At 41.0% G+C, this 21,672-nt stretch overlaps 1 protein-coding gene across 4 annotated transcripts in view; it reads right to left on the minus strand.

The window, feature by feature from the left end:
• Positions 1-13,150, minus strand: part of SLMAP (sarcolemma associated protein) — a 148,200-nt gene extending 135,050 nt beyond the window's left edge. For 2 of the 4 annotated variants that reach the window (XM_063426872.1, XM_063426873.1), the window contains exon 1: positions 12,429-13,150. In XM_063426872.1, the coding sequence (XP_063282942.1) occupies positions 12,429-12,626 (198 nt within the window). In that variant the 5' untranslated portion in view covers positions 12,627-13,150. The remainder of the gene's footprint in view (positions 1-12,428) is intronic. The other 2 variants (XM_063426874.1, XM_063426876.1) reach the window with 1 other exon arrangement.
• Positions 13,151-21,672: the final 8,522 nt, after the last annotated feature.

The following is a 21,672-nucleotide window of genomic DNA, read 5'->3' on the forward strand; positions in this document are numbered from 1 at the left end:
ATCACCACAGCGGGCTGTAGAGTTTACTTTGTTTAAAGTACTGATTTAACATTAACAAATTGTGCAAGACACCTTAGACCATGCTTCTGAAAAATCAGCAATTCCGTTCAAAGAATTCTGGGATCTGTAAACCATGGACAACTGGCCTGAATCAAGCTTATCAGTACAAAGAGTATGGGATCCCAACTTAGACCCTTCCCAGTATCCAAAGCAAGATTTCCATTGCATCTAGTAAGGCAAACTTGCTACAGGAAACATTAATTATTTGAGGCATACTCAGGATGATGACAAAGCTAGTGGATAAAAGATAACGACTTAGGAGAAGTTTATTTTTTCTCAAAGGTTAGGTTGTGAGCCCTATAAAATGAGTAGTTAAATTGGAAATCCATGGCATCTCTCTACAACTGTAGAAGAACAATAATAAAAAAGACTCATTACTATGAATAGGCTTGATGTGTGTAATTATATACACACACACGCTGTATAAATGAATATATTAGCATGGTGTTTACAGACAGGATTTGCTTTTCCACAAAAGCACACTGCAGACCAAAAGGATGCATGACTACCATGTGTCTTTACAGATACATGCCATTTTACAAAACAGTGCCGCCTCACACGATCATGCTGGAAGCGTGCCCAGAAAAAAAATCGAAACAATCTCAAAATCTGATCAATTCTCACAAATGCAATGAATCTCACAACAGTTAAAGTAGGGAAAAACCTATATTGCTTTTCCAGAAAAATATGTTAAAGGACCACTATAGTCACCCAGACCACTTCAGCTCAATGAAGTGGTCTGGGTGCCAGGTCCCCCAGGTTTTAACCCTGCAGCTGAGAAACTGATATGCTGACATTTCAGGGTTAATCCAGCCTCTAGTGGCTGTCTTTCTGACAGCTGCTAGAGGTGCTTCCGCGACGCTCAATGCGAAAATTGCATTAAGCACGCAGAAAGCATTGAGTAATGCTTTCCTATGGGGGAGTTTGAATGCGCGCGTGCGGCTCTGGCCGCGCATTCGGCACCACTCGGGAGCGGACGTGAGAGGGGGAGGAGAGGTCACCAGCGCTGAGGAAGCCCAGCACTGGATTAAGGTAAGTGGTTGAAGGTGTTTTAACCCCCTTCAGCCCAGCGGGAGGGGGGATCCTAAGGACTATATAGTGCCAGGAAAAAGGAGTTTGTTTTCCTGGCACTATAGTGGTCTTTTAACAAGCATGTAAATTATTTACAAGGAGCTGAAATTTGGGGGAAATTGAAGTCATTTTTTATACAGAGTAAAGAAATTAGACCAGTAAAGTGAAAACACAGAACAACAGTGAATAAAAATATGTGACCTTACACACCACTGCGCACTGACAAGTAAAACCCTGGAGACGGCATAAAAAGTTTTGACCCTGTGGTATAAAACACCGCAAATCTTGCACAAAATGATCCCAGAGGTGAGCGACAGGTGCTGGAGAACAATCAGCAGGGTGCTACAAAAGTTCTCCGACAACCCTTTAAACCTATCGCATATACCTCTTACATAACACTACGACACCGACAGCCAAATATAAGAAATCCCTGACCATACGGATACTGAACGCAGCGAAACATATCTTACCCCTATACTAGAAGAAAGACACCCCCCCCCCCCCTCCACTTACAACCTGGTTTGAGACAATGGAGGAGCTACGTGGACTTGAAGACTTGACATTCACAGCACAGGGACACTCACAAACTTATTTAGACAACTGGACACATTGGCAAGTAGAAGTCTATCGCACAGATTTTCAAAGCATGCTGAAATATAGCCGACAGGGGGAAGAACGGGGAAGGTGACACCTCGGCTCTGACCCAGACTTAGACTTGGATACGAACCTCGGGTCGCTGGTCCAGTCAAGCTAGGGAATGACACTCCTTTACCCTGGCCTATTGTTGAAGCACGGAGGGCGGGAGACAGAGGCGGGAACGAGAGCACACACAGGAACCAACCAAGCGGGAAATACCGGTGACTAGAAGGCGGACTACCGTGCCTGAGGCCGCAATTCTGACATGGAGGCTGGAATTGGACGCCACACCGCAGACCGCAGACTACATCTTTCTTGCAAGTTAAAACGTGATGCCACACTCAATGAAACGATAATATACACACACAAAAAAAAAAAAACACTTCTTACTTGGCCAGGGGTTATTTAATACATTACATCTGGAGTCCCAAAGATTGCCAACCACTGCACTACACAATGAAACTGCTAATTAGACCACATATTGATGCAATAGTTCACATGTTTAATAATCAGGTGTTTGAAATATCTGCATTTACTACATTACAGTGGTCATCAATGCAGAGCTTCCTCATTTCTTGTGGAAGTGATCTGCTACGTTACAATTCTTACATATATCTTACTAACCGTCTCTTTTGGATAGACAGCAGAGCCCTCCAAAATCAAACTGTGTTCTAACAGCACCACCAAGCGATTTGCTGAAAAAAAAATCTAACCTTTTCACAAAGACAAGCATGTACCACACTGTGTTCGCCATGTTTTTGTACCATATCCTTTCATGAATTTTCTTTGTACATTCCCTGGTGGTCCGGTGGCATGGACTGTGCAGAGGGGGCCCACAGGTAGCACTTACCTTCCAAGCATCTCCCCTGTGTAAATCGCAGTACGCAGTAAGTAAGAGCTACCTGCGGGCCCTCCAGGACCGCCGGGCTTGTCATGGGCCCGGCGGTCCTGGTATGTATTATTGGCAATATTGGTATCTCTACTGGCTGATACCGATATTGCCGAAACTACTGAATATCGGCCAGACCGATAATCAGTCGATGCCTATAAGATTATACGATAAACGAATAAAAACTATTTACAAAAAAAAAAAAATAACAATCCAGTTCAGACAAGGCAAAGCAAGGGCAATCATTGCATTATTTCATTTCTCATGTTCTCTGTATACTTTCTCATGCTGTCAGTTACAACAGACCGAGCTTGTAGCTATGTTTGACAGAGAGCTAAAGTGGAGGCCCCCCAACAACAGGATAAAGAGGTGTACATTTTCACAGTTATATGATACAAACATGTATTAGCACTACAGTCTTAGACTACCTATTAGGTTCCCAGCCCCCTTAAAGTGAACAAATAATATGAGTTTAGTTACCTTTTTGATGGCAGAGTTAGTCAATCTCACAATCTCCACCAATCCAATGCTTTCCCATAGTAAAGCACAGTAAGGCTATTACACATGCGCCATTCAGCATCCTCTCACAGAGATGCATTGAATCAATGCATTTCTTTGGGAAGCGTGCATGCAGAGCGTGAAGATGTTGAACGCAGGTGCACTGATACCTTTAGTGGCTGTCTGAGCAACTGTCACTAGCTAAGAATGCAGGGAAAGGCTATAGACACCAGAACCACTGTATTAAGGTGCAGTGGTTCTAGTGGCTATAATGTCACACATTTTTTAGACATTTAACAAATACATTTTATTAAAAATCCTGGTAAGTGACAAGTACCTTTTAAAGGAACTATTAAAGCACACTTGTTATTATGTGGATACAGCAAGCCATTAAAAAAAAAAAAAAAAAAAAACACAAAATCAGCAAAATAAAGAAATTACTTTTCAAGATAAAGTTTGTGGAAAATGCAGTATTTAGAATAGAAATTAAATGCAAGTTTTTTTTTTTTTTTAATAGGATCACTAAAGAATTAGGAATACAAACATGCAAGGCTATAGAGTCAGTAGACGAAACCTTTAATTCCTCAATTTATGGTATCTCCGACTCCTTATATTACATTATTATACACTAGTGGCCAACATTGCAAAAACCTTTTCAAATTATTTGTATTTCTGAGGTTTGACGGCTCATAACAGTCTTTTTAGAATACTACCATAAAATGGATTATTAGAAAGATAATTTAATGCAGAATGCAATGCAACAGATGTGTTGAAATATCTTTATTCTATCCAAAGTTATTGCTAAATAACCAGAAAAATATAACAACTGCTTTATGTAACATGAAGTACTGTACAATTATATTTACCACATTAAAAAAAATTTACCACATATACAGGCATATAAATTGAAATTTTTAGTAAAAAAAAAAAAAAATCCCCCAAAATCTAGAGGTCAATTTATATTTCGTACACGACTTTCCATGCATTTCCAAGACAAGACTAATTCCTTGGCCTTACGCTTGATTGATACACGCAATGCTTTCACACTTCTCATCGCTTTATCACAAGAACTTCTTTTCTAAAGAAACTGAATTTCTGGAGTGCTTACTATCATGGTCATCACTTAAAGCGTTAAGGTCATGGCCTTTTTTTTAACCCCCCTCCCGACTCCACTACATATAATTGACCCCCTAGTCACCCCCAAATGCCCCTAAGCCCCCCCATATTACCTATTTTTTATCCTTATTTTCTGTCCTGACTAGGACCTGGGCGCCACCATTTTTGTGTGGGTTGATTAAGTCCCTGTGGGACACGTCATCTGCCCACCTAGATAGCACTGTGAAATTCCCGCACATGCCCAGTTAAACACTTGGGTATGCAAACAGGAATTTAATCTATTCATTCGGCAGAAAGACGAAGGAATGAATAGAAATGTCAGACTAACAAAAACACTGAATATCAGTGTTTGTTTGTTCGTTCGTTCAGTTTATTACAAGGAGGGAGCTTTCGGCTCGCAGCTCCCTACTTGTAAGCGGTGGGTGGGGGCCATCAATAACAATAAGCGTGGGGGGAGAGGGAGGGGGACCTATTGTCCTCCCCCCCGGCCACAACCCCATAGCGAAAAAGAAAAAACCTGACGCAAAAAAATGAATCCATCTTCACCTGGCGATAGCACAGCGCAGACTGAGCTCCGCAGGGCGGGGAAAGGCTAAAATAAGCCTTCCCACGCCCTGCAATTTGACTCACAACACTGATTGGTTGACTTGGAATTCAACCAACCAAGGTGCTATTTATTTTACACAGCGTGGGAAAGATCTTTGAAATCCAACCAGAGTGCTGTGACAGGTAAATGTAGAGACTTGGCTGTCAGAGCACTCTGATTGGATGGCTTAAACCAACCAATCAGAGCACTCTGAGCCTAATTGCAGGGCGTGGAAAGGCATTTCTCTGACCACGAAAATAAAGTACACTTTGCTCCTCCTCTGGTCAGAGATGGTCAGGCGTAGGAAACCTTTAAGGCAAATAGTCCCTACTGATGGTCCATGTCATTTCAAATCTAATGATTTAGCAAATGGCCCAATCCAGTCTACTCCTGGCACAGTCAAGGCATACAATGCATGGTTAGAGAAGAGTTTTAAAAGTGTTGTAATGTAAAAAGTTGTAAAAGTGGAGTAAAATCACCAGTTCAAATGTTCCTGCTGCTTCTGTTTGTTTCCACTGCAAAAGAACTTTGCACCACTATTCAGACAAACCTTCCCCATTCTTTTTCCCCACCTCCGCGTATGATGTTCGGTGACAAAGAAGGGCAGAAATCCAGCACGTATACACTAAAATCCTCACAGTATGTCCTATTGTGTTACAGACAAAGAGTTAACACTAAAAATAGGTCTGTAAGTAGCAATGCAATGCACCTTGCAACCCCCAACAAGTAAGGTTCTATTAGAAGCTGTGCAAGTTGTTTGGGAAGGGTGGTGGAGTGTATTGATGTCCTGTCCATTCCCTGAGGTATGTTGCTGTTGAATGATTATATGCGCACGTAACTTTTAGACAAGGCTAGTAGACTGGAATGTGACGTGTTGAGCCCTGTAATATAACTATGATTAACAAGGCACCAAGATGAAGATACTCTGTTTCAAGGTAATGTGCTGGATTTTTACATTGAAAAAGGGAGACTATGGGCACCCAGACCTGTTCATCTCAATAAAGTGGTTTGGGTGCAATGCCCCCTCATTTAAAAACCGTGTTATGTAAAACATTGCCGTCCTGAAAGTAGGTTCTGACCAAAGAAAAACCTAGAATTTTAGCTATATCAGTGCGATCATAACTCATCTCTTTCATAATAAGTGCACCCACACTTATATAATATTTTGATCATGAGACATAGGGCTTTCATTTCAAATCAAATATTAATATATGGAACACAATTTATTATGAATAAAATGGGAAAAAATTGTGAGAAATGAAAGAAATATTTATTTTCCAACTTCTGCACTGCAAGTGTGAATGTCATAATACAGTTAGCTTTTACTGTAATAAAACATTTGTATGCTGTGATTTCCCATGTGTACAATGATGCCCCTCTCCCCCCCCCTTAAGTACAGGTTTCATTATTTTTGGAAAGTTACAAGTTCAAATAACGAGCTTTCAGTTTTTACACATTGAAATTTGCCAGTTTGGTACGCTGAGCTTATGTTGCCTTTGAGACCATATGGCAGCCAAGGAATGAAAATGACACCCATCATGGAATACCATTTGCAAAATTAGACAACCCAGGGTATATGACAAGTTTTTTTTAGCAGCCTCTTAGTCACAAGTCCTGGCCAAAGTTAGTGTTCATATTTGATTTTTGCGTTTTTCACCGATATCAGTCATGTTTTACTGCTCCAAAATACTAATTTGTTTTGGAACACTAAGCATCAGGCTTAAAGTAGTGGATGCAGTGGGGGGGGGAAAGCCTGTCTCTGCACTGTAAACAACCCTTTTTTTTTTAGTGAAAAGGCAGTGTTTACACTTCTCTATAAGAGCACCTCTAGTGGCTTTTACCCTGACAGACAGAGAGATGCTTTCCCATTGATGTCCTGCGATATTGGCAGGACTGACATTCAGCGTCCAGCTGCTTAACATGAAAACATAGAATGCCCCCCCAAAGAGATGGACAGTTAGAATACATCTGTGTGAAGAGAAGTTTACTAGTGATTACAGCGCATTCACAGAAGGCCCTCAAATGCTCCTCTATAATTAAGTTCTGGGTCGACTGACTTCAATATTCATAAATCTTAGACAGGGATTGGCAAGGAACATCCCAATGTTAGAAATACATGCTTTACCTTTTTCAAACCTCACAACCAGATTGTCACTTCCCGGGTTCATAATATTTTGTTTACATATCTCCTCTTTTTAAGTTTCCATTTACTGATGTAATACTATACAAACTATGCAAATTTTTCAGGCAATATGAATGACACACAAAACTTAGGGGGCCTCATTTGGCTCACAAGCCGTCAAGACAAACTAACATCTGGCAAGAGGTCATCAAGTGCACAGAAAAGCGGAGGTTGTAGCAAAGGGACATTCAGTAGTCAGAACATTGTGGCAAGTTTTCTGATTCTTGAGCTATCTGGTTAGGATAGTAATAGATCATAAACTAGGCCTTCATGTGATTGCATCTCAGAGCACCAATCTGTTACTCATTTACTTTATGAGGAAACAGCCTCTGTTTCCTTACATAATGAATTACATACAGAAGTTAGCAATATAATAGCAAATCATACCTCAATAGGCAATCCTATTTTAGCATGTTAGGGGGTTTCACTACATACATGAGCAGCATTCAGCTTCCAAGCATCAATTGCATGGGTTTAATCGATAAATTAAAAGCAAGGGACCAACTTGAGCATACACCCAGTGCAAGAACATTTGAAGCACAACAACAAAGCCCATAGCAGGAGAAGCTAAACAAGACCACGCTTATAGACAGAGCTTCCCCTGTATCTGGCTCTGCTTAGCTCAGAAAGATATCCAGCTTCTCCTGCAATTAAAGCAAGATATGGCAAATGCACCCAGGAAATAGTTATTACAAATAGTTTGACTTACTTATCCTAGGATGGCACCAAGGCACACCTGGCACCATAAGTTGTTATGGTGCTTGCTGTATTTTATTTTTTATTTTTTTTAAATCAAAATCAAATATTTTAGCAACTTCAATAAGGTTTATAAAAAAAAAAAAAGGAAGGACTTCTTTACTAAGGCTTCCAGCACAAAGGTTGGATTATGGATCATAATACAAATATATATTTTAAAATGTTCACATTTACTACCATAGACTGCAAGCTGATTTGAGCAGTGACTTCATCAACCCTTTCTCAAATTGTAAAGCACTGCAGAATGTGTTAGGGTCAGATATATAAAAAGATTAAAAATAAAATTTAAATAACGGTATGCAATACGGTATATTATGACAATATACATTGTAAATAATTAAAGCCTTGTATTACACACATAATATATACTAATTTTGTTCTATCGAAGTTTCCATTAGCCACGGCAAGTGAAAATTTCGACCTGGCGAGTAGAAATTTAGTCTTTGACAAAAGAAATGTACTCCACCAGACTTCCAGTGGCAAACAGCTTTTAAGTCCTGCCTAGTAGTAGAGGACTTGAAATTTTAAAGATAGACAGACATGTGATGTGTAACAAGCAAGTGTGAATTTGTAAAAAAAAAAAAAAAAAAAAAAAAATACAAAAAAAAAAGGAAAAGCAGAATACCCCCCCAAAAAATACATTACAACAATAAAAATAAATGAAAATAGGAATTAATGAATATTTTGGAAATTGAGAGAGGCGGCAAAACATAAACTTCCTATCTTCACTGAACTTGATCTGGTTATCAGGAACCTTTGAAGGAAATAAAGAACAATATAAGCTTTACTCTAAATCAGCTTGGAATGAGGGAACAGAAGATAAAATGCTTCCTACCACACCCAACTTAATAAATGATGTTAACCTAAGAAAATAGATTACAGCCAAACATTTTGCTTGTTTCTTCCTGAGGGGGGGTGATACATATGTAATCCTGTAAACAGAGTTTTAAATCTCCACTTACCACTAGCAATTGCTCAGTAAACATTTAGCCCTGGCGAGAGTGCAGTAACTTCTCTAAGCATGCAGTGGTGAATACCTTTTAAAACCCGACTAGTAGGGTGGAACTTGAGAATTTAAGCTATGCTCTCAAAGCCACAGCACTGAGTTCTCCACTTTGGATACCAAGAGTTTGAGAAACGTTAAAAGACTTAGAAATAAAAATGCATTTAAAGGCAAAGCTTTACGACTGGTGCCATTGAACTGGAAATCAATCTGCCAAATGCACCATTTTTGAAACCACTACACCTTACTAGCTCTTTATATAGGATATCCAACAAGAGGCAAATATAAAGGAACTCCTTCAGGTGTCACGTGCCACAATCCACTTTAGAAAGGTGGAAGGTTTGCTTTTTGTAATTAAGAGAAGTTGGCTTTGACAAAACACAGTCCACACTAATTAAAAAATAGCTCACGGTTTGTTACTTTTAAATATCCACTACATACAAGAGGCCAAGCAAGCTCTAAAACTGACAAGACCAGTCTCAACTGAATTGTCAGCAATTCAAAACACAGATCCATGGAGGATTTTATCCTTTCCTGTACAAGTATTCAATGGAGTGGGGGAAAGAAAGGGGAAAAAATATACACTTGTATGCACACGTTACTATGAATTACACTGATCTTGACCCAGGCAGGCCTGAGCCAAACATGGCCCACAAAACTTGCACATAGATCTTCTACCCAAAAACAGTTTGTTAGACTCAACCATTAAGCTTTCACCTGAGGAGCCCTACAAACTATTTTACAAGCCAAAAGTGTAAAGTATACGACATACTGTAAAGCATTAAAAAATACAAATTAAAGTCAGTGATTACCATGCCTTAAGACAATCTGCTATGCAAGCACAAATAGCAGCCTTGAAAGATGATTTAAAAAAATAATAATAATTGAAAAATAATAGTATCAGATGGATTCCCATGGTTATTAGATCAGCAGATCTACTGACCTACAGTAAACATTTACTCACCACCCAACGTGGCCCAGCCACCTATCTATCCCTATCCTCTCTTGCTTCTACTTCCACTTCCCCCCAATTTGATCTTCTCTACCCTCTGTGTAATTCATTTCTCCAGTCCTTTATGCGGTGCAACTTGTTTCTAACTTGTTTATAGGTATGCTTCACCTTTTACATTATTACTTTGTTTTGCAAGAAGTCCCACTGTTAGTTTCCAATATGTTGACTTATTGTTGCACACCTGCAGATTTCCTATGTAATGCTAGTCTGGTCTTGCCTCGAGGCAAATTGTACTATGCCTGCTTCCTTCTTGTTTTGTAAATTTCGCAAACTTTTTAAATAAAGTTTGTCAATAGAAAGAAAGAAGAAAAAAAAACACCCATCTCTATGCTTTTTCCACAAGTCTTCTGCTACACTTCCAAGTGATTCTGAATCTTCAGCGCACTCCAGTAACAGGTTCGGTAGATGCAATCATTTTTAAAGCTGTGAGACGTTCACTTTCCAACTCCTTAACATTCTATTGCAACCTCTCTAGGGTCACTGTGTTCTAAAAGGACTTGCTAAGGTATGTCACCAGATTGTAGCAAGTACAAGCTTTTACTTTCAGGTGGAGGGCCCTTGATAGAGTGGAACAAAACTTTCTGAAAGAGCTCTGCTTTTTCACAAGTACTTTGGTAAGGATTCCACGAGATGTAGAATCCACCCTTCTTTATTCCCACAAAGGAAGCAGCCACAAGTAAGGATCCTCTGCTACAAGTCACGTTTTCAGCTCACCTGCGATTATCTCCTAGTTGTAAGTTGCATAATGCTATTGTGTTTGGCCTGATTTTTTTTGGTTCGTTTATTTTGTAGTGTGAGAAAAGTAAATTCTAGCAAACAAGAGTAGGTGATGTGTGCATTTACAAGTCATTTTTTGCACTTCTAACAGGCCATGCGGTCACAGTTACTCAACTTTTTTTTTTTTTTTTAAATCAAAAGAGAAAGACGTATAATACCGATTAAAAAAATAATTAAACAAATACATAGCAACCTATTCATATCACAGTCTTCCTTGTCAGTGGCAAAGTAAAAGCAATATATTTACTTTGCATCACACAAAACAAATAGAGAAATACTAGATTTACCTTGAAGCGATCAGAAATTGCAGTATCCCAATAGTGGTCCCGACACCAAATCTTGTTTACTTACTTTACTTGATCAAAAATCATAAAAATTAGACACATTTCAAAATAAAACTATTGCCAACCATACCTACTAAGTCATGTAGTGATATTATATAGCAAATTCATAGGAAATCATTGTTTACAAACCAAAATGTGTTTGTTTTTTGCAAATGCCTGCTGTATCAAGTCTGCACAAATGCAATAACCAACAGGATACTGCACTCAAGCCACAGTAGTAATAGAAAAATAATAGAATGGTATGAAATCCATAAGATTGGATAGTTTTACATCATACTACTAAAATTTCCTTTAAACTGTAAAAAAAGTAATTCAGTGTCCTATTTAACGTCACAGCTCCCATTAAAATACCTGCGAGACATTCAGAAATTTCACAGTGAGACTAAGGAAAGGCTGTGGGTATGACTACAAATCCCTTCAAAGCAATGGGAGTCCAGATTAAGAGCGAAATGGAAAGGTGCAAATCAAGTGTAATCATATAATGCAATATCAGGGCCATCAACACCTCTGTTCCTGCTTGTCCACTTATCTGGTTACAATTATGTGTGTTAGTCCACCTATTGTACAGCGCTACGGAATTTGGCACTATATAATATATTACACTGCAAATAAAAGAAAGAAAAAAAAAATACAAAACTGATTACTGCACCTCCTTTTGTAAATTACAGAAACAAGAAAAAAAATACATCATACTAGAAAGATCTGCAAATGCGATTTGTGTACTACACTATAAGGTGCCAGTCAACACAGATGCCTTGCCGGCCTTCCCCAATTTACCAGATCCCTGGTTCCATTTGTGGTCACAATAAGTATATATTATTTCACCCAATTAATCAACAAAAGCCAACCAATACACACAAACGAAGATTTCGCAATACATGATCTTAATAAAAATAACTTTAGAAACTCAGCGAACATTCTGCATGTCATCTACCCATATTAGAATTCTAATACTAGAGAATAATTGATTCCTGACCAATATGCAGCCATTGCTGCCATGAAGAATGTACTCACAAGACTTAGAATCATAACATAGAATAGCTCCTGCACATTGAATTTTTACACCGAAACAAACATCCAGGGCTAACTGAACGATCTTTGGCAAGAGATCATAGAATAACACAGAAGTTAATATGTTAATTCCATACAGTGATGACACACAACTCCCTTTCAACAATTAACTCCAACAGTATCACTAAAAGCCTTGGTGGTTTCATAACAATGTTAAAGGGTCATAGTAAATGTAGGCTGGAGTACTGTCTTGCCTTGTGGAAGCTTTAGACAGCTGGTAGTGTAAAGTCACACCATCACTCAAGCACATACATTTCCATTTAAAGGAAGCACCATCTCCCCTTACCAATGTGATCCAAACCAATGCTGACACCTTCACAAACTGAGTAGCCCCCTTTGTTTTCTGGGTATAAGGGGGATGGGGTGCAAAAATAGGTGCAGCATTATACTCATTGTATGTATTCGTTATTGACCAGCTCATTATTACCTTGCCAGTCTTATGGTCGAACCATACAAGTGCATGGTTCCTGGATAACACCTTGCAGTCAAAGGTGGCATTGTTCTGCGCTGGGCGGCAGCGGGCCACTGAGCGGCCTATCTTGACTGGCTCATCCAGGTAGACATGTCGCTCCTGAAAAGGGTGAGAATTCTGGCGGCAGGTGAAGATCGCCAAGGCTGAAGGCATCTGGGACAGCTTGGGCGGAGGGTCACTCCAATCAGGAACGAAGTTAAGAGCCTCAATTGGTCCAGGCCACCCTCTGCTGTACGAACCAGTCCTCAGCAATTTCCACTGCAAATGTATTACCAATTCATAACACACCTGGGCTAAAAGGCTTTTGGGTCAGTCTGTAAGCTATCCTTCCAGTACCCCAGCCAATACCCCATACTGGTCCCATGTAAAAGACCACCACTAGCAATAAAGACCTTCAGCACTCCTCCAGAGGGCCTGACTCTCACTCCATCATCAGGATTGAAGCAGGTAAAACCTGCCAGACTGAGAATAGCAATGTCTGTGCCCAGAGCACACACATACAGGGGGGTGAGCAGTCACTACTTCCTTCACAAGGATTTCCTTCCACTCTGAGCACAGGTGGGCGAGGGGGGGCTCAGGCCGGTCACATACAGATGGCTCCCTGGTTTTCAATCCCCATCACCAGGCTATGTACAATGTCCAGCATTCACAGGGTAGGGGTGTAAAGGGTGGAGGGGGGGGCTGTATTGGGGGGGGTGGGGGGTGCAGGGGCTGAATCTGACAGGTGGGTGATGGTCACAGACAAGAGGAGCAGATTTGGGCCCTTGCTCTGCAGGCAATAGCTTGGTGGCCAGCAGGCATCCTCAGCACGGCCGGGCAGGGGGCTCACAGTGCCCGAGCTGGCCCGAGATTGACCCCAGCGGGCGAGTGTCCGGGCCCGGCGGTTGTTGACAGGATCCCCGGTGACGGGTGAGGTGATCACCCTTACAGTGACAGTCAGTGAGGCGGGCGGAGGGTGACACAGCGCAGGGGGGCGAGCTGCGATGGCGGAATCATACACGATCTCTTGCCTGGATCACCAAACCAACGGTTTAACCGAGGACAGAGCGGCCGCACTCCCCTTCCTCCCGCGCCGCCATGCACAATCCGTGCGACCAACCGGCCTCCTGCGTCATCACACCAAGGGGAGGGGCCGGGGGTGGGCGGGACCTTCGCGGGTAGTGACGTCGACGCCGTCCAATCGGCTGTCGAGCCGTTCCCACTCTGTTTCCCGCCCATTCTAAACTGTCAAAAGAAAACTACAGACCTCCTGGGGATGGGAGGGGAGGAGGAATGTGAATCAAAGGGCTGGGGGGGGTCTCAGTCATTGACCTCACAGAGTTCCTCTCAGTAGTACTATCTCACAGTCACATAAAATATTATTGTATGAATGGGGGTGCTTCGAATAAATACTTGGAAACATCGAAATCAGAATTGTTTTCATTGTAGTGTCTGCTGAAGAAAACAACAGTTACATTTTAATTTATTTTCCTCTGTAAACTGTTTAACATGTTTATAAATGATCTTGAAGACAGCATTGAAAGTCATGTTTCAGTGTTTGCAGATGACACAAAACTCTGTAAAATAATACAATGTGAGCAAGATATTACTTTTCTGCAGAGGGATTTAGATAGACTGGGGGACTGGGCACTCAAATGGCAGATGAAATTTAATGTTGAAAAATGCAAAGTTATGCACTTCGGCGTAAAGAATACACAAGCAACGTATACCCTTAATGGAAGCGAATTAGGGATGAAAACACACAAAATGGACTTGGGAATTGTTATAGACAACAAACTATGCAACAATGTGCAATGTCAATCAGCAGTGGCCAAGGCCAGTAAGGTATTGTCATGCATGAAAAAGGGCATTCATTCTCGGGACGAGAATATAATTTTGCCTCTTTATAAATCACTGGTAAGACCACATATTGAATATGCTGTGCAATTTTGGGCACCTGTTCTAAAGAAGGATATTATGGCACTAGAAAAAGTGCAGAGGCTGGCTACAAAATTAATCAAAGGAATGGAACATATCAGCTATGAAGAAAGGTTAACAAATTTAAACCTATTTAGTTTATTATACAAATATATTCAGGGCCAATACAAACCATTGTGTGGAAATCTATTCACAAACCAGACTTTACATAGGACGCGAGGCCATGCGTTTAGACTGGAAGAAAGAATATTTCGTCTAAGGCAAAGGAAAGGTTTTTTTACTGTAAGAACAATAAGGATGTGGAATTCTCTGCCTGAAGAAGTGGTTTTATCAGAGTCCATACAGATGTAGAAGCAGCTACTAGATGCATACTTGCAAAAACAGAATATTCAAGGATATAATCTTTCAATGTAGGGTAATAACTGCTTGATCCAAGAATAAATCTGACTGCCATTCTGGGGTCAAGAAGGATTTTTTTTCCTAGCTTGTTGCAAAATTGTGCTTCCAACTGGGTTTTTTTGCCTTCTTTTGGATCAACAGCAAGCAAAAAACAAATGTGAGGAAGGCTGAACTTGATAGACGCAAGTCTCTTTTCAGCTATGTAACTATGTATGTAACTGTATGTTTTAAAAAGGAGCCAAATTATTATTATTATTTTCATTTTTATTTACATTTATTGCATAAGCCGTTTGTTGTGTAAATGAATAAATACATGGATGGAAGTACTTGTGGTCTGCAAATAGGCTGCTGCAGTGATTTATTTCAAACCAAAAAGTTTGAGAAAGCAAAGTATTCACTTTTTCCTATTAAAAATATTAACAAACCATGGAAATATCAGTATTTTCTTTTTTTTTCTGTATTTTATTGAACATTTACATATATTTCACAAGATAGGAAACAAAGTAAATATAAAGACGACATAATACAAATATATCCTATTGTACAGCGCTATGGAATTTGTTGGCACTAAATAATAATATCATTGTGATTAGTCAGGATTTGTTCACATTCAAACACTCTGTCAAGATGAAAAAATAAAGAATAAAAAAAAAATATGCAATGTGATCTTTGTGTGTGTGTTATCTGTGTGTATGTATCTATGTGTCTGTATGTGTATCTGTGTGTATAATCTGTGTGTCTCTGTATCTATCTGTGAGTCTGTGTGTGTATCTATGTGTCAGCCTGTGCCACTGTATATCTGTGTGCATCTGTGTATCCTATGTGTGTCAGTGTTTGTATCTGTATGAAGGTCATTGTGAGTATCTGTGTGTCTGTGCATCTGCATGTTTGTCATTGTGTGTGTCTGTGTATCTGCATGTGTGTCAGTGTGTGCATCTGTATTTGTATTAGTGTGTGTTTATATATCTCCATGTGTGTCAGTGTGTGTCTGTGCATCTGTATATGTGTTAGTGTGGGTGGCTGTGTATTTGTGTGTATGTCTATTTGTCTGTGTATCTGTATGTGTGTCAGTGTGTGTCTGTATATTTTCATGTTTATACCTGTGTATCTGTATGTATGTCAGTATTTGTTTCTGTGTGGATGTGACTGTGTGTATTCTATGAAGTAGTTCCAGGGTGCATTACCACTGTGATAGAAGTTTCTGATTTACTTCAGAACTAACAGAACTCTTACTTTGCAGTATTAGAATTTTATGGCAAGACAGGAGGCTTCATATTAGCTTTACTTTCTTTACCGAATCCTCCCAGCAGCAAAGAAACAGTTAAACAATTGAAAACAAAATCAGGTTCTTAAAGCATGTGGGATCCCTATTCATTGCTTCCCTGTTCGGAATGCGGTGGTAAAAGTGTTGGATTTGCATGTAGCAATAGTGTTCAAGCATAGTGGGCATCCTCCCTTCTTAGGGTACGTATGTTGTCCGATGTTAATATCTGACGGATTGGTATGTATTGTCGCCGTCTCAGAAATGACAGATTTATGGCTGTTAAACCACCAGCCAGATTTTTATTGTAGGTTATCAGAATAATTGGTCCATGGCTGGAGAGATTCGGGTGGTTCTCTGAACTGAGAACAATACTTCAAGCCAGGGTGTGTGATACAGAAATGTTAGCTGCCAGTCTTCTGGTTAGAGCCATGGGTGTATTCAAAACCAATGAGGGGTGCAGAACTCCAATGCTTGTCCAATGCTTGATCTTACTGCTATAATCCCTAAAGGACCAAACTTCTGGTATAAAAGGGAATCAGGACATGTCACACATGTCATGTGTCCTTAAGGGGTTAAAGAAGCCTCTCTGTAGAGCAGGCCTGTCCAACCTGCGGCCCCCAGATGTTGCTGAACTACAACTCCCATGATTCTTTCAATGACATAGATAGCCATGGAATCAAACAAGTTGTAGTTCAGCAACATCTGGGGGGGCACAGGTTGGACAGCCCTGCTGTAGAACAATTGGAACTGTTTGAAGTAAGTAAAAAAAATGGAAGTAGTATGTTCATCTTTACATCCGAAACTCTACCCAACCACGAAATATGCTGGTAAACCGATAATTTGATTTCCTTTTGGACTGATTGCATGAGTTGCATTTGGTTTTGGAAGTATAATTGCTCTGGATCCAAATGTTACATACTCCTAAATACTACAGCTGATCTTTACACAAATGAAACAGAAACTGGGAGCTTACAGTCTCCTGTTCTTTCCTAGGGAGTGTGAGATTTAGTTTCATATTCTTTAAAGGTCGACATGAGATTGGGGAGAGTAATGCGTGGGTTCTTAATAAAAAACAACATATCCATAGCCTATGCAGCAACTTTGTGTTTGAATTCACCCACCTTAAACCCTGCTACATTTGGATCTTACCTGTTTCCAAATATGGTGCGAGGATTAACACAAAAGTAGCGGGGAGAGTGGGCATCCCAATCTGTAACCATTACATATCTGCACTACTCCCAATAGAGAGCCATTAACTCTAACTCATGCCCTTGGGCAGGTGTATAGAGATGTTATCCATGTTCAGACCTTCACTCCAAAGCCCATTTTCTGGAGAGCAATACTCATAAAAGCCCAATCAACCCTATTATTATTATTGGTATTCAAAAGCTTCTCCAGCTTTTGTCGATAGCAACAGTAGTAGTGGTCTATTATGTTTTCTCTGAATTGTGAATACTCTCACAGTGTTGTTTCTGGCTTCTCTGCCTGGGACAAAGCCTGACTGATCAGGGTGTATTAGCTATGGTATTAAGGGTTGCTAACGTCTGGCAAGTATTTTAGAGAATAACTTTACAACATTTTTAACATTTAACAATGAGATTTGTCTATAACTGGCACATTGCTCCGGATCCTTACCATTGCGTGCTGTTAGGGATTCAGGCCTAAACTATGCTCCTTCTGTTATTGAGTTTAGTACTCACGTTAGATTAGTGGTCAGGATTGAGCTGAATTTTTTATAGTGTCCCAAGGAGAACCCATCACGAACCAGAGTCCTACCCATTTTGGAGACATTAATGGCTCCAGCTAGTTCTTCCTCAAGGAGTTGAGTTTCCAAAGCCTCCACTACTTCTTCGGATTATGAATCTGATATACATGTTGACAAGTATCTCTCATTATGATTGTGCCACTCTTTGTCTGACTGTGTGTTTGATGATTGCGACAGCCTGTAAAGACACCGTAAAGAGACGAGTAATATGTATGTAACTCCTTAGCTAGAACATTAGGGAAGAGGGTAGTTTTTTATGCTTACATGCAAATTCTGTAAATTTTGCTATATGACCGCTGTCCCATCAGTATATGTACTAGAGACCTACTGCTTCTATTCGCAGGTAAAAGAATCCCTTAGTTCTTTGTATTGTGCGGTGATATCTCTGCAAGAGGAGCGTTTCATCTGCCTGTGATCTCTTTGGAGATAGGAGATTCGAGCGGTTACTATCTTTTCCATACCCACCTATTTGTTGGCAACTACCTGAATTAAAAAGCCCCTATAAATCATTTATGTGCTTCCCACAGAGTTAATGGAGACAGCCCTGCAATGTGTAATTTTCTTCAAAGTAGGTATGTATGGTTTGAGTCAATTAAGAAACTACAGTTGATTGAGTAGGGTTTCGATCACCTGGATGGCTAAGCAAGGTTCTCACTGATAGTTGTACGGGGTTGTGGTCCGTGTGTAATCTTTGCTATCAGGATTAAATGCTCTCATGCTGTCCACAAGTCGCAAGCCCAAGGAACTGTGGAATCCATAGGCATATTGAAGTCTCCTCAGACAATCAAAAAGCCTTCAAAAAAGCTGATCAATTTGAGAAAAGTGGAACCTAGAAATTTGATCTGGCCCCTTTTTGGTGCCTATACAAAATCTAGGGTATACTTGCGTTCCGCAATATAAACGTTCAGAAACAGGCACCAGCAATAAGTGTGTGCTCTACCCGAATCCTTCCACAAACTGTGTTATTTGTGCATTCATGATTACTTTATTTCTTAGAAATTATAATAGTAGATCTAATATAAATTTGGTTTATTATGACATCAGTTTTGATTGCCCTCTCTGTTGTTTGTCACATCAAGTAGTTTTAAAAATATTTTGTAATCATAAACTGCTAAAGGAATGCTCCAGGCACCATAACCACTAGGGGGAGAAGAAGTCCTGACCTTGGAACCAATGAGTCCTCTAATTTTTTGTAGTTGGTAGGCACAGAAATATTTTGTGCAAATGTTGCTTCTGTTTCATAAGTATGTGTACATTGAATGCTTGTGCAAACTAAAACCTGTATTTATTTCAAAGTAAATTGTCACAGCCTCTCTGTCATGACTATTAAAACTGTATTGCCATGTTTTAATACAAAACAAATATGAATGCAAGCTGTCACGCTGCCCACCGGTTCCGCTCCTGCCAGAGAGCGGTCGGGGCCCAGCGGGCGCGTCTCGCCATGGCGGCATTCCCACATCACAAGGGGAATGCCGCAGAGTACTTACGGCTAGTCATGGCACTCGCCAGGTCCGCTCCTGCCAGAGAGAAGATGGAGACCTGGTGGGTGCATCCTGTGGCGGTGGCATTCCCACATGGCAATGGGAATGCCGTTGAGTAATCCCCTTCTCCTGCAGCACCCATTGGCCTATGACAAGGAACTCCTTTCCTCTCAAAGGCTCCTGACTATTCTGACTTCTGTATTCCTTGGCTTACCTACCGTTTACGTATACTCTGTATTCCTGACCTCAGCCTGTCTTTTACTTTTCTTTTTATACGTTACATCCGGCCGTTCTAAGGCCGGGTAATACGCCTTAAAGGTTTTCTTTTATTTAACTTAAGTTCTGCATGTTGGGCATATTAGTGTATCCTGACACAAGCTATATAATAATCCCACCATGCCAAATTGCCTACATTTATTTCAGTTAGCCTCCATTTTAATTTTAGCACAAAGCAAAGCTAGCCTTCATTTTTTTAACAGTTTCCAGGCTTGCTGTGCATCATGGGGAGAGTATTCCACAACAGCTTGAGTGCCAAAAGGTTAGCATTACTAGCATAAAGCTTTCTCCAAATAATAATATAGTACAGGGCTAGAAACTGGCATGGGTTCAAAACATTTACACTGTAACTTGGCAGCTGGTGTACATGCAATCATCTGGACTTCTCTTGGGACCTGGAAGGGTTTTCGTCAGTTCAGATTCTAAAAGGAAAAACCAAGTAAAACAAATTGTAGCATCATAAATGTTTCTCTGGCTGGTCACATGCTTGCTTGCTAAAAATAAAATCATCAACAGTTGCCTGGCACTCAAACATATTATAAAAGTGTCTCCATTAAGGGACACCAGAAAATGGAATTGCCTTAAAAAGAAAAGAATAAAAATTATTATTAAGAAAAAATAAATCATAAATAGGCAAGATAAAAACCAAACACATATTAAGTGGGGGGAAAACAAATAAACAAGCATTAATGAGTGTTTTTAGATCCTAAGTAACAGAGAAATATAAAGAAATACAGCTATTAGTATGAAACAATCTCTAAATATTTATTACAATGTTTATACATTATATGTAAAAAGTAACTATCAGGAGAGGGTGTTTGCTGAAGACCAAATGCAGCAGTAATTATATCATTGAAATTCTTTTTTAAAGGGGGGCGTGGCCTAACCACAGAAGCGGTCAGTCGCATGGCCTCTGAGCTCCAGCTAAACTACGGGCAAAACCCTAAACATAGAGGTGACCCACGACCAAGAAACACCCAAGAAACCCCCCACTGTTTACCCATTGGCCAAGAAAACCAAAAAGCTAAAGCTCGACCGACCCCGGCAAGGGGCACAGCATTGGAGACCTCTGGCGGCAGGCACATGGCACCCAGGAGAGTAAGATGGCGTCCCTCCACGGAGGATGCTCTGACTTCTCCAACTAAGCATCGGAGGAGGAGGAAGAAAGCCTCACACCAGCAATGGTGCAGCAGCCGGCAGAACCCCCGCACCGGACACCCGGCACCGGCCCGGTGACGCTAACGGCTATCAGGGAGATCATGGCGGACTTCCAACTGAAAATCTCTGCGGATGTGGCCTTGATTCGGGAGGACATGCGAGGTCGGGCCGCCTCGGAGAGGTAGAACACAAAACCCAAGACCACACACAACAAATTAAAGAGCTGACAAACAGGGTGGAAGAGCTCACACAACAGAGCACTACCTATGAAGGCAGATTCGATGCCCTAGAAGACAAGCGGAGGCAGAAGAACAATAAACTCAGAGGAGTCACCGAGGCAGTTCCACCTGAGGAACTCCCACACTTTGCTAGACGACTCCTCTCTATACTATATATACTACTATACTCACACCGAAGCAGGCTAAGGCAATGCCTCTGGAAGGCATATTCCCACTTCCAAAACCAGCCAAGGCACCACCCGCAGCCCCAGGAGACTTAGTGATGCAATTCCAGAGTCTCAGGGACAAGGCAGCCGTGATGACAGCCACCAGAGGGCAATCACCATACAACTTTGAAGGGATGTCCATAACCTTCTTCGCGGATCTCTCCGGGGGAACCCTCGCCTGGTGACGGTCACTCCGACCTCCCTCCTACGCAAGAAGACTATCAGCTACCGCTGGAGCCAGGCCCGTTCACTGCTGATCCAACGCGGAGAAACCACAATCACCATACGAGACCTGCCAGACGCAACACACCACCTGCAGGCACTGGGCTTGCCCCCAGACTCGCTGGGCCCGACAAACCGTCATGGCTGGGACCCCGCGGCCACCCGTGACTTTATACCCAGGGACACCCCTTCAGCCTACCGAGCTGGGGCCACGACCTGAACCCACAAAGGGCCATACCCAGAGGGTCGGGTTGACTCCCTGACGACACCCA

This window comes from Pelobates fuscus, chromosome 7 (genome assembly GCF_036172605.1).
Source record: "Pelobates fuscus isolate aPelFus1 chromosome 7, aPelFus1.pri, whole genome shotgun sequence".
Lineage (NCBI taxonomy): Eukaryota > Metazoa > Chordata > Amphibia > Anura > Pelobatidae > Pelobates > Pelobates fuscus.